This window comes from Gossypium raimondii, chromosome 2 (genome assembly GCF_025698545.1).
Source record: "Gossypium raimondii isolate GPD5lz chromosome 2, ASM2569854v1, whole genome shotgun sequence".
Classification (NCBI taxonomy): Eukaryota; Viridiplantae; Streptophyta; class Magnoliopsida; order Malvales; family Malvaceae; genus Gossypium; species Gossypium raimondii.
In genome coordinates this window covers 41,892,180-41,906,266 of record NC_068566.1, presented here as the reverse complement: position 1 = coordinate 41,906,266, position 14,087 = coordinate 41,892,180, and the positions used below count along the sequence as shown (strand labels likewise).

General features: G+C 30.2%; 1 protein-coding gene and 1 long non-coding RNA gene across 4 annotated transcripts; one reads left to right on the top strand and one right to left on the bottom strand.

The window, feature by feature from the left end:
• Positions 1 to 1,211: 1,211 nt before the first annotated feature.
• LOC128034831 (uncharacterized) lies at positions 1,212 to 4,366 on the bottom strand. The gene is made up of 3 exons (XR_008190888.1): positions 4,269 to 4,366; positions 3,126 to 3,210; positions 1,212 to 2,331 (listed from the first exon to the last, which is right to left on the bottom strand). It is a non-coding gene; the product is annotated as an uncharacterized LOC128034831 (long non-coding RNA).
• A 7,009-nt stretch (positions 4,367 to 11,375) lies between these two features.
• Positions 11,376 to 13,471, top strand: LOC105788861 (uncharacterized). Of its 3 annotated transcripts, XM_052627549.1 has the most exons (4): positions 11,376 to 11,520; positions 11,690 to 12,433; positions 12,987 to 13,033; positions 13,117 to 13,471. In XM_052627549.1, exons 2-4 carry the CDS (start codon positions 12,179 to 12,181, stop codon positions 13,271 to 13,273), a joined length of 459 nt encoding a protein of 152 aa, XP_052483509.1. In that variant the 5' UTR covers positions 11,376 to 11,520; positions 11,690 to 12,178; the 3' UTR covers positions 13,274 to 13,471. The 3 variants fall into 3 exon arrangements, 1 of the variants encoding a protein (XP_052483509.1); XR_001132180.2 differs by having other exon boundaries at positions 11,690 to 13,033; XR_008193742.1 differs by having other exon boundaries at positions 11,400 to 11,446; positions 11,690 to 13,033.
• Positions 13,472 to 14,087: the final 616 nt, after the last annotated feature.

The following is a 14,087-nucleotide window of genomic DNA, read 5'->3' as shown; positions in this document are numbered from 1 at the left end:
TATAGCTTAGTTTACTATTCAATCCTTTATTCAATTCTAATCAAAATTTCTATCAAATAAATCCTAAATTCCATCATTTATTCAACATAAACCCTACTAAAAATCTATTAACTTTCAAAATTTCAACTTAAATCCAACAAAACTTTGTTCTAAGACTTCTAAAACATCTAAATTAAAAGAAAAGGACTTGATTGACTTACCTTTAAAACTTTAAAACCTTAAACCCTAATTTTTCCTTTCTTTCTCCCCTGTTTCTTTCCCTGTTTCGTCACTTACCTATTCTGTTTCTTCCTTCTTTTATTTCATTTTATTTTATTTACTTTATATTATAATAACATCTATTTTAATATCAATATTCATTTTACATTTGGTCACACTTATATTTCTACATTTGTGCCAATAGTTTTATTACAATTGTCATTATTTAATTTGTTTATCAAATAAAAATCTCATAGTTTAATTATTTAATTTAATAAATATCTTTAACTTAATAATAATTATTAGTAAATATCTATTTTAATATCATCTACATGTATTGCAATTGTACACATAAATATTATTACATTTGTACCTTATCATCATCATACACTTATCATGTCCTTAATTTATTTATTATATAAAAATCTCATAATATAATTAATACAATTAATAATTATAAAATATATTCATACTTAAATTATAAGTAATTTAGGTGTTTGATTTACAAATGTACAAATATAATTTTTACACATGTATATTTTATTACCATACAATTGTCCACTATTTACTTTATTTAATAATAATAATAATAATAATAATAATAATAATAATTATAGTTAATAATTATAATAATTATATACATATAATATTTGTATATAACTTAAATAAAATCTTGGATTTAATGCATATATGCCACCTTATTTCATATAAATGGCTTAATTCCATTTTAGCCCTTTTACTTTCTCTTAATCTATAATTAGACTTTTACTCTTTATTCAATTTGATCCTTTTTCCTAATTAATACCTAATTAAGCACTCAACTAATCTTATAATTACTTCTAATAATTATTTATGACTCAGTTTACTAAGACGAAAGCCCGATAATATTCTTTTCCAGTGCCAACGGGTTTTGGGTCGTTACATATGAATGGTTGAAATGGAAATTGAATATGCTTAAATGAAAGATATGTTTAAGGTAATGTGTTCAATGGTTGGTTCCATGAGATATAGACTTATTTTAGCTTAAATTGTATTATTTTGGCATAGGAGGAATTGACATATGAATGGTTATGATAATATGTTGTGATTGGAAACACTTGAATTAGGTACCAAATATACATTTTGCCAAAAACAGGGGCAACGTCCGACCATGAGTCCCTGACGTCCCAACATTGTCTGACAATGAGTGATGTCACGACGTAGATATACATATCATCACGACGTAACTCAGTTGAAAATTTCGCGACAATAAAATTATGAAGTCACGACGTTGCCCGAAATGGGACCCAGAAACGAATATTTTGCATAGTATGAATGCGATAATATACTTATTTGCATATGTGTACAACTATAGGATGTAAAATTATCTGAGGTTGCTCCAACGGCGAGTGTAGCACTCTGTAGCTCGGACCCGAGGGTTGGGTCAAGCAAGGGGTGCTACATAAGAATTTAATACTTATTAAGTTCAAACGGAATTTACAGCACTTACCTTCATCATAGGTGAGCAAGTTAACCACCTAAGGATTAGACATACATCTTGTAACGACTCAGTTTCCAATGGTGTCAAAACATATGATTTTGGGACATAGTTTTCGTAAACTGAGCCCGTAAATAATAATTACATATATTTATAGAGTTATTATATTTATGAATAAAAAATTGGTTAAGCATTTAGTAAAAAATATGGTTAATTAAGTCCCAATAACTAAATTGTAAAAGCTTAATCGCTATAAAATTTTAACTGGGAAAAGGATTGGGGACTTAGATAGTAATTATCCAAGGGACTAAATGGTTAATAAACCAATTTAAATTAAATGTTAGTGGATGAAGATGGTGGAATGTAATACCCCCTACCCGTATTCGTCACTGAAATAGAGTATGAGGCATTACCAGATTTTACTGAATTTTTTTTAAGATAGATTTATCATATTCATAAGATAATTTCATCACATACCAAAACCAAAATTTGTTAGCCATACCAATGGCTAACCGTACATTCATTTCACATTAACATCTAATTTACTAGCTTATACATGCCATTGATTTCCAAAATAAAGTTCCTTTATGTACCGAGATCTCGAGATTGATAGTGTGATGTGTCTCCGACCAAATCCGACCTCCGAGCTCTTAACTCTACAAACAGGGGAAAAAGAAACAGGGTAAGCACTTTGTGCTTAGTAAGTTCATGCAACAGGAATTATACTTACCATACTTATACATCCATCATTTAATAACACAAGCACACATCCAATTCACATAAACATATACCTATCACATACAAACTCAACCTCATACAAACTCATTACAAAGATAAATGATTCATGAGCTCATCAATTCCATGATTTCCATTTCCTTGTTATTTTTCCATATTTATCCCGTTGAACTACTTGGAATTTCATTGATATTCAGGGTACACCTAAGTGTACAAATCCGGTCCGTCAATTCATATTCATGTGTGCACATTTCCATTTCAGAGAGCACACTCATGAACCTCATCCTTACAAATGGATTACAGATCAAAGCTAAATCCTCTGTAATATAAACTCACGAGTATTGTCGGGATTACCGGTCAAGCTAAATCCCTTGCAACGACAATTACTCTAATGAGCTTGGATCTGAATTACCAGTCCAGGCTAAATTCAGACCCTAATTCTGATTACCCGTCCGGGCTAAATCCATTTTCCACATATTCTTCGGGAGGGCTATATCAGGATAGGATCACCCGTCCGGGCTAGATCCTTTTTACCGTCAATTCTTTTTCAAAGATCCATCGAACTTTCCTTTCATTCAACCGAGATTTATTTCCTCTTTTCATCCAGAATATCAATACTTCATCAGTTATCATACAATAAACATCCAAATCATATTCACATCAATAACAAACATTTCAAGCATTTATGAATATAATTCAAGTTACACGAACTTACCTCGACAATTGTTCGTAAACAAAAATCTACTAATCCCGAACTTTTTCTTTTCCTCGATCTTGCTTCGTATTTGAATTTTCTGGATCTAAATAAATAAATTTAATCATTAATCTAATACATTTCATGTTCATATGTAACTTTCTCTACAATTCCATTATTATTTATAGTGCATTCAAAGCTGCCTCACTGAGTTACAGTCACTAAATTATTTATATATTAAGATACGGAACTCCAAATTAAGATCCGATAATTTTCCCTAAAACTAGACTCACATATATTCTTACCATAAAAATTTCAGAATTTTTGGTGTAGCCAATAAGTACAGTTTATTCTTTAAAGTTTCCCCTATTTCACTGTATGACAGTTCTGACCCCTCTTCACCAAAAATTAATTATCTCACTGTACAGAATTAGGATGATGCTTCCCTTTATTTCTTCAGAAAATAGACTCATTAAGGATTCTAAGCATATAAATTATAACTCATAATCATTTTTTTAAAATTTTTAATGATTTTCCAAAGTCAGAATAGGGGAACCTGAATTCATTCTGACCTTGTCTCACAAAATCTATTATATCTCATGATTTACAATTCCATTGCTTACACCGTTTCTTTTATAAGAAACTAGACTCAATAAGCTTTAATTTCATATTTTATTCATCCTCTAATTCAATCTCTACAATTTTTAGTGAATTTTAAAAGTCAGAGTACTGCTGCTGTCCAAATCTGTTTTAGTGCATGGTGTTAATTACCATTTTTCCCTTAAGCTTTCAACAATGATAATTTCGTCCCTGCTCAATTAACCTCTCAATTGAGCTGATTTTTCTCAATCAACACTTTATTATATCACTTTAAACTACCTAATAACCTTTGGAAGTCATAATTTCAGCACTAAACTTTAATTCCAAACTTTTTCACAATTAGGTCCTACAAATCAATTTCTATTGGAATTACCTAATAAAATCATCTCATAAATAAATTAAAGCATAAATTTCATCCTATTTCCTCATAAACTTCCAGCACATATTCATATCAACTTTCAATATCATTCATAAAATCAAAAACTAATGAATTTAGTAATAGGACCTAGTTGTAAAAGTCTTAGAAACACAAAAATTACAAGAAAAAGGCAAGAATTAACTCACTTGGTGCAAAAATTATGAAAACCCAGCTTGAAGAAACCCTTAGGACATTTTTTTTGCTGATGAGAGTGCAGAAAAATAAAGAGAAATCTAGATAATTCCACCTTAGTCCTAACTTTTAAAGCAAATTTTGTAATATTCCAATTTTACCCTTATTTCTTCAATTCTCCTGATTTTTCTCAGCGTATGCCGCCCAAAATATCTCCTTTTGGGGTTATTTTCAATTTATGTCCCTCCTCATTTCACAATTGAGCTATTTAATCCCTCTAGTAACTTTTACACATTTTTCAATTTATTTCTTTTTACTTAATTGACTACCCAAACATTAAAATTTTCTAACGAAATTTTAATACCATATTACTAACACTTCATAAATATTTATAAAAATATTTTTGACTCGGTTTTATGAGATCAAGTCTCGATATCTTATTTTACCTAATTTCTTCAGAATTTCTTTTTCTAACTAACCGCTTAATCAAGAAAATTTTTCTATCGATATTTTCATACGATTTTTCCTATCATATCAATATTCATGCAAAAATATTAAAATAAATTTCTCTTTAAATTGGATTTGTGGTTACGAAACCACTATTCCGATAATTTTAAATTTGGGCCTTTACATGGAATGTCATTAGAATTAACTAATGGTGATTAATGAATAATTAACTAAAGTTTACATTAATTAATTATGATTAAACATGTTAATTTAAGTATAAATAGAAGAACAAAGTGGAAAGAAAGATAAACTGGTGTCATCTTCTTTATCAAACACCATAGCAACCAAAGAATAAAAGAAAGGAGAGAGCTTTAGGTTTTCATACATTCGGCCTTTCAATTTCAAGTAAGTCCCTAGCCATTTTTTTTATTTTTATGGAAATTTAATCATGAGAGTTTGATTTAGTTAGCCCATGTACCAATTCATAAAACTTTTAAAGTTTTTAAAAGTTTCCATTGTTGAGAAATAAATGAATTTGGTGCGAAATTGTTAGAAATTAAGCTTAGTATATAAAATGAACGAAATTGTAAAGCTTAATTATTAGTTTTGTACATTAGAGACCAAGTTAAAAAAATAAAAAAAATTGTTATAAATTATTGATAATAATAGAAAATAGAGGGTCACTAATGAGTTTTGGCGAAATCAAATTTTAATCTGAATTCCTAAATTAAAAATTATGATTGTCTCAGTTTCAGGGATTGAATTGAATAAATTGCAAAGCATGTGAAATTTGGTATTTGATTTTGATTTGGTTGGAAATTGATAATTTAATATGTTTTATGGTTATTTTTAGGTAATGACAACATCGAACAACCGAGAGGGAAAGGAAAAGCAAAAATCATTGACTAATGACGCGCAAAACCTCAGTTTATACTTTTATGATTCGGGATAGAAACATTTGATTTTATAAGCATATTTATTGATTGTTGAATTATTAAGGTGAGGCTATTATGATAATATGAAAGGTTTTGATTGAATTTGATATGTAACATCGAGATAAATAATTAAAATGAATAAAATGGGAAAATATATGAAATAATTAAATTATGATATGTGATATGGAAATTATATTGAAATATGTCTTTTAATATGGAATGTGTGTGTTAGATGATGAATGGGGTTGTGATTGTGAATTTGATCAAGAAACAATATATGTACTAAATTGCAAAATAATTGTTATATGATAGAACGATGTACAGGGTACGAAAATGCATATGTGACCAAATACAGGGCATGAATATGTGGGTAAGATGATTACAGGTATGGAAATGCTTATATATATAGGTATAATGCCAAAAATAGCCCCTAACATTTGGTTGTTAGGTCACTTTGACCCTTTATATTTTTTTGATCACTTTGGCCTTTAACGTTTTTTTTTGTCAAATTGGTTTATTTTTAATGGACATACTAACATGGCCTTTAGTTGACTGACAGTCAATATTAACAGCTAATGTGGCGGTCAAATATAATTAAATGCTGACATTGCACTATTTTGTCTTATATGCCACGTCAGTAAATTATTTTAAAATGATTTTAAAACCATCATCATCATTCTCGTTCTCCTTCAAAAGCCTCCTTAATCATTTTCTGGGTTTTTGAAACCTATTCTTAAAATTATTAAAATTATTTTAAAATCACCATCATCAACATTGTTTACTGTATTAAAGGAACCTGTTCTTAAAATTCTTACACCCAATTCAAAATTTAAAAGACCTTACAAGACAAACATAAGCCCTTATTATTTTTGGTTTGGTATAAAGGAAGCCGTGACCAAGAGATAAGTTCTGGGTTCATTGACCTCTATTGTTGGTTACAAAAGTAATTACTTATCCAATAAAGAAAATTTGGATCCACTAAACCCCACAACCAATGAAAACCTCCAAAATATGCAAATAAATGAAACTTAATTTTCATTTCCTTTACTTATTTTCCTAATAACTAAATCAATAAAAATAAAAACTTCCAACTTTTTCCATCGTTCATCATCATTGTCATGTGAAGCTGTTAGACCTCGACGGAGCTACTCTCGCAAGCTAGTACTCCATTCAGAAAATTTAGATCGACAATCTAAAACCCAAACCCATATCATCCCCATCCTCATCTCAAAAACTCAGGGCTAGTTTGGATGGGCGGTGTGTTTACCTCCGGTGAAATTAAAAACAGCGGTGGCGGTGAGATTAGTTACTGTAACAGTGAGATTGGATACTGTAGCGGTGAGATTAGAAACAATGGTGGAGTGTGTGTTTGGATTCAAACACAGCTGTAGCGGTGAGATGAGAATAAAAAATGACTATTAAGTACATCATATTAGAATTGATATAGAAGTTTTTTAAATTATTTTACTTTTTAAAATTATTAAAATATGTGAATTTATAAATTCATTTAATAAAATATTAAAATGTATCTTCCAATATTTTAATGAATTATATAATTAATTTAAATTATTTATTAGATAAAATGATAATTATTTTTAATTTTTTATAGTTAAATATTTTTTTATAACAATGGTAAATATTATTTTCACAAATAGTAACATTATACTTGGATCAAATTTTAAAGTATCTAAACAGATGATTTTTAATAAAAAAAATATAGTAACATAAGACATAATAAGTTTCATTATTACTAGAAATTAGGTTATGATACAAAATGTTTTTACAAATATGGATTCATTAAACTAGTTGCAATGGTTTCCTTAACATCGTGATTTCAAGGTCACTTTTTATGTTAGAAGAACTCGATTCACCTCTGTCAAACTGGCTTGAAGAGACTGGCATGTCGGGTATATTCTCAAATTCTCGAAAATCCTCATCATTTGACCAAGCATGTCTTCGAATGTAATTATGCAAAACCATTGTTGCAATAACTATTAAAACTTGCTTATTGAATGAATAACTTGGAATATCTCTTAATATTGGCCATTTTTTTTCCACACTCCAAATGTTCGTTCAATCACAGAGCGTAATGAAGAATGGGCATGATTAAAGATTTCTTTTTTTCTAGAAACTTGATGATTACCTCGACGAAAATCAGGTAAATGATATCGTTCCCCCTATATGGACCTAGAAAACCTGCCATTTGTGGATATCCTGAATCCACAAGATAATATTTTCTTATAAAAAAGTAATACCAAGTTTAAAAATAAACTAAAAATTCTAATATTTTTATGTAAAAAGTAATTAAAAAATTAAAGTTCAACCTGATGGAGGGTGTGGAAACTTCAACTCTTGTTTTCTAAGTGCTTGCAAAAAAATTCTACTATCATGTGCTGTTCCTTCCCAACCAGGAAATGCAAAAATAAAGCACATGTTGAAGTCACAAACTGCCATAATATTTTGAGTTGGTTCAGCTTTCCGTCTGATATAAGGTATTTGACAAGAAGGAGAAATGCATGCTTTTATGTGTGTTCCATCTATGGCCCCAATACAAACCTTTAAAATAAATACAAGTAATGAGATAAAAGTTAGAAATAATTTATATTTTAAAAAAATAAAGATTGTGTAAATTTTACCTTAAAGTGAGGCCAATATCTTGTATCCTGTCGAATATGGTTCGGTACTTCCTCGAATTGACCTTCAGTGGGTTTAATCATGTCTATTCTCATTCGAGCAAATATATGCAGCATATTAGTAAAAATTCGACTAACAGTTTCCCTAGATCGTTGAAATCGCTCTGTTGCATTTGAATTTGATTCTCTATTTCCAAGAATGTACAATGATAATGCTAACTTCTCTATCGCCGATACTTTCCCATTCTTTAAGCCATAATTTGTTTGCAAATCATGCAACAAGCTGAGAAATATATCTTTTGGCATCCTAAAACTATTCATGCAACGATCATCGTGCCCATTTAATACTTCGTCCACCCACATTTGACCTGTATAATTTGAATCCATACGCGGTTGCATAGTGAAATAAGTTTCATGGTGTACCAATACACTGCTTAACACATATTCTTCCTCTTCATGATAATTGTTGTTCTCAACTTGGGTAACAATTGTGGCTATTCTTCGTTGAGCTTCTTCACTTAATTTAGGGGTATCATAATTCATATCAAAACTATTATACATATTGTTAAATTCATCCATAACCTGAAAAAGTAATCAAATGAAAATAAATCCTTTAAAATCTCGTGATATTCTATACAACACAGAAACTTGATTAAAAGCATAGCATAAAAATACCAAACATAAAAAGTAGCATACATTAGTTTTATATATAAAAAAGTAGTATAGTTATGTTACAATAATAATTCTAAGGAGCTTATGGTGGAGGTGGTTGATGGTATGGGTGGAAGGGAAATGAGGATGTTGCTACCGAGGATGAAAATGATGTAATTGGATTTTGTTAAGCATACTTACGTCGAAGCCACCAAACCCTATCATCTGGATCTAAGTTCAAAAACACTTCTCGTTTCACCGGTATTTGGAACATTTTGGTGGCAAAATAGTACAGTTCATCTTTTTTTGGAATTTCATCTCCCAAAGCACGCAAAACATCCATTGCATTTGAAATAGTATATTGAGAGTGAGGAAAAATAATTTCATTCACTGACTTCCTTGGACTAGCCATACTCTCACACAATTTCTCAATCTGAGTAGTTAATGTATTTCTTGATGATTTTCTACTTGAACTTGATTTTTTTCCTTTACCATGTACAACCCCAAGTGTTTGCTTTCTTCGATTATGGATTTTATGAGAAGGGTTTGATGGTACCTCATCAGGAGGAATACCTTCATTCTCGTTACTATGTTCATCTGAATCACCAAATCCCTCATTAGGTGCATCATCTCCCATAGGAACCCCACTTGGAAAAACACCAGACGAAGGTGCCCATGCGTTCTCTCCAGTGGTTACAATGCCACCAAACATTTGCCACATTAACTCATTCAATCGTGGTTGAATTCCTTTCTTCTTAAATACTTTAAAATCAAGATTTTCCTACATAACATGTTAAATTTAAATGTTATACTAAGATTTTTATAATTGTAAATAATTAATTTCAATAAACTTTATGCATTAAAATAATGATAAAGTTAACACTAACCTGTATTTTTGCAGCCCACTATTCTTCGGTAGCATCGACCGTCTTTTTAAATGGACACCATTCCTTTCTTAATGTATCCCACTTATTTTTCAATTGAGGTTTTCCATATTTTTTTTTTTTTGTGTTTTTGCTTGAAAAAGAGCAACCACATTTTCCCATCCTTTTGAGTTTAGATGAGTTGTCGGTCTATTACCAGCATTGACTTCATTCACACAAAGCTCACAAAATATCAACGTCAGCTCATCATCCCAAACAGCTTTTGTTGCTAAGGTACTATCTCCCTCCACAAAATTTCGTGTCTTTACCATCTATTATTATTATTATTATTTTGATTTTAAATGTCAACCGACATAAAACCATAAATATATAATTAGATATAATAATATAGTTTCATAAAAAAATAAGAATAACACATCACAAATGGATGAAAGCCATAATATGAACACTAAAGAAAAAATTCTCAAAGATCCTAGATAATAATTAGTATATGTGGCCTTCCTACCTCTTCTTCATGAAAACTACTTTTTTTTTAAGATTAATATTACAATAATCTCGCACTCGTCCTCGGGCTTTTGTTTTTTCACTTTACTCGTTGGACTTCCCACTATATATATATTACTTACTCCATCCTCCATTATTTTCCTTTGTTTAATTTTGGTCTCTTTATTATCGCTTTTCTAAAAGATATCTCATCTCATCTCCCTATTCTTTTTCTTTCTTCACTTCCAATTTCTTTTGCAAGCCTGTTTATTGTTCAATGAAGTGGGTTTGGGCTTCATTATTTCAATTCAAGTGGCAAGATTTTTATTGAAATAGGGAAATGTTATCGATAAAAGTACTATAGATATTTCCAATGATGTATTCAAGAGGGCACTCGGAATTTTCAAATTTTGAATTTTATATATAAATTAAGTATTATTTAAAAATAAAAAGTGTTTGATAAACTAAAAACAAATAAGGGTTTAAAATTAAGTATTAAAATTTAAGTTTTGAAATTTTTGTGATATAGTATTTAAAATTAATTACGGAATATAATTGAATTGCTTGATATATATAGATTTTAAATAATAATAAAATTATATTGTCCATTGTATTCTAAACAAAAGCCAAATTTTAAACCTAAATTTTTATAGAATAATATAATATTAAAATAAATAAAATAAAATAAAATAAAATAAAAATATTTTCATTAACTAATAAATAGTCCTAATCTACTTATCAATTTTCACACTTATTTATAGAAAAATTCTATTGGATTTTACTAAAAAATTTTATTATCATGTATAAAAATTTAAATCATTAAAAATATTAATTTTTAATTTAAAAATACATAAATATTATTTTAAAATTTCCATAGAAATCAACAAATATTATTTTCAAAAAGGATTCGATAGTGATTGACCTTAATCAATTAATCTTGAGTAAAATTTTTAAATTTTTATTTAATTTTTAAAAAACCTTTAGAAAATCTAAAATATTTACCGTTTAATTTTTTTCCTAAAAATTGATTATGAAGATATAATACAAAAGAAAATATATTATATTTTCTTCATTTAAAATTTAATAACTTCAACTTTATCAAAATTTCATCTAATTCATAATAATTTTTCTTACTCAGTCGAGTCTCGACATTTCCGAGGTGCACACCCAATCTACAAAATCTCTCTCTATTTTGCTCATAAGCCTCACTCTATAAGCTTTGAATTTTCCCAGGTTCATTTAATTTTCTTTAATTTTTTGGTATATATTTCTAAAAATTTTTTTTTGTTGGGTTTTTAATGATATAATTGTTTCTTTCTGGGTGCATTCTAATGGTCAAAAGAACGAATATGCTTTTGAGTTATGTATTGATTTTGAGTTTTTATAATCTGGGTATTTGCAGAATTGTAAGTTCTATACTTTTTGGAGTGAGATTTGAAGAATCCCAATTGACAAAAAGGCAATCTTTTGCGATTGGGATTTTAAATTATGGTTGAATTTTCAACTGTTTAAGATCTGGGTGTGTCTTTAGAATTTTCAAAGGGAAGAGGATGTATGCTGTGGGGAGACTAGGTAGCTATATATCTCGTGGTGTTTATACTGTGTTTGGTCCATTTCATCCCTTTGGTGGTGCTGTTGATATAATTGTAGTTGAACAACCTGATGGGACCTTGAAAACATCACCTTGGTATGTTCGGTTTGGTAAATTTCAAGGGGTTTTAAAGACGAGGGAAAAGGTTGTTAGTATCTGTGCTAATGGAATCGAAGCCAATTTCCATATGTTTCTTGATCATAAAGGGAAGCATATTTTTTAAGGGAAGTAGATGGTGAAGAAGGGGAATCTGAAGGTGTTCTATTTCCTTTTCCTTCGGGATATGATACGGATGAGCCTATGTCTGGTAAAAGAATGCCAATGAAGACTAAAAGTTGTAACTATGATGCTGATAGGTCTAATTCCGCGGGTGAAGTTGATGTGAGTAATGGGAAGATTTTGGCTAGGACTACTTCTCGGAGGTCACGGATATTTGGACTTGTTTTTGGACGGAGGTCGATGAAGGAGGATGGTTACCAGGAAGCTATATGTGCTGCTGATGTAATGAGGTTAGATCCATTGGAGCGTGCTGAAATTGCTGCTGACTTGTTGGAGGTGAAGTGTTCTACTAATCTTATATCTAATAGATCAAATACTAATGGTTCTGGATTACCTTCCACGAATGATGCATTGGATAATAAAGGCTACGAAGAGCATACACTGATTACTCGTGAAGAAAACCAGTTTCAATCTTCAGTACATGATGAGGAGGGAAAGAATAATGTTGAAGAAAACCAGTTTCACTCTGCAGTATATCATGAGGAAAATGGTGTTGGTCACCAGACATTACTAGAGGAAACTGAATGCTGCAATGAGCAAAATGGGTTGGAGCTTTTGGATGAGATTAGAAGTTCTGAGATTTTGCTAACAGAGTTGTGTATAATACATTGATTTCAAGTTTTTATAAGGAAGGTAAAACTGGTGATGTTGAAAGTTGGTGGAAAGAATGAGAGAGGACGGTGTAAGGGATGTTCATAATTAAACCCTATAAACTTTGAAGAATTAAACAGTCACTTGCTCATTTTCCATATTCATAATCAATATTCTCACATTATTGTGCATATCTATTTCTTTCTCTGCTTATTATTTATTTTACTTTTTGGTGCAGCTGACATGCAAGCAGCAACCTCTAATGTTCTACCAACTTTATCTCTGGTAAGCATATATATATATATATATATATATATCTTGGATGACATGCTGCAAATGGGTATAAATCCTAATATTTCTACCTTCAGGATGTTAATAGAAGCTTTCTGCAAGGCAAGTGATTTTGGAGTAGCGAAGGAGCTTGAAAAGATTGGTCTATATGTGGTCACAAAGAGCTTACATACAGTTTCTAGTACCCTCACACACAAACAAATGAACTCAGGTAGTTATTATTTTCTTAGCTAAGAACAAGATCAGAAGGCTGTAAAACTAGTTGTAGATCATTAATTCATGATTGATTTTTACTTTCCTTCATGTTTTCTATTGGACCTTGTGCAATTTGTAGGAGTCACTCAATTAGTGCTCTATGCAAAGCAGGAAAGATAGATGAAGCTAAAAATATTTCTACCGTTATCTAATAAAATCCTAATATTTCTACCTTCAGGATGTTAGTATATGTGGTCAGAAGGAAGCCTTTTATAGTTTAATATTTCTACCTCACGCACAAACAAATGAACCTTGGTAGTTATTATTTTCTTAGCTAAGAACAAGATGAGAAGGAAAAACAAAAACTACTTTGATACAATTCAAACACATATATAGAGTAGAAAAAGAAGGGTTTTGACTTACCAGATCAAAGTTGAGAACAAGATTGATAGGATGAGTCGAAAAATAGAGCTTCTTTGAGTCTGCTGTGCTGTTGGTGGGGTTTTGTAAGAGTGTCAATTGAAGAGCAGGAGTTGAAGAGCAGAGTTTTCTGCAGATTGGGAAAGAAATTAATTTAAATTTTAAGGATAAAATGGTAAAATAATAAATAAAAGTAAGGTTAATTTTGTCTGCTACAGTGCCAACAACTCGGTTTAGCCCTCCACTGCTGCTGATTTCTCCAGTTGAAAATCAGTTGACTAGCGTGGTGGAAAAGAAACCTCACTGCACCGACAGTCTAAACCAAACAACATAGCAGTGAGTTTGGCACCATATTTTTCATGTAAACGCACCTCACTGCCTTTAAACCTCAATCCAAAGGAAGCCTCAAACTCAAACCCAACAATCTAAAACA

Excerpts from the sequence above, each read along its gene's own strand:
- LOC105788861 (XM_052627549.1), top strand. The coding sequence starts at position 12,179 with ATGTCTGGTAAAAGAATGCCAATGAAGACTAAAAGTTGTAACTATGAT. Across the intron at positions 12,434-12,986 it reads TTGCTGCTGACTTGTTGGAG|CTGACATGCAAGCAGCAACC; the intron begins GTGAAGTGTTCT and ends TTTTTGGTGCAG. Across the intron at positions 13,034-13,116 it reads TTCTACCAACTTTATCTCTG|GATGTTAATAGAAGCTTTCT; the intron begins GTAAGCATATAT and ends TTCTACCTTCAG.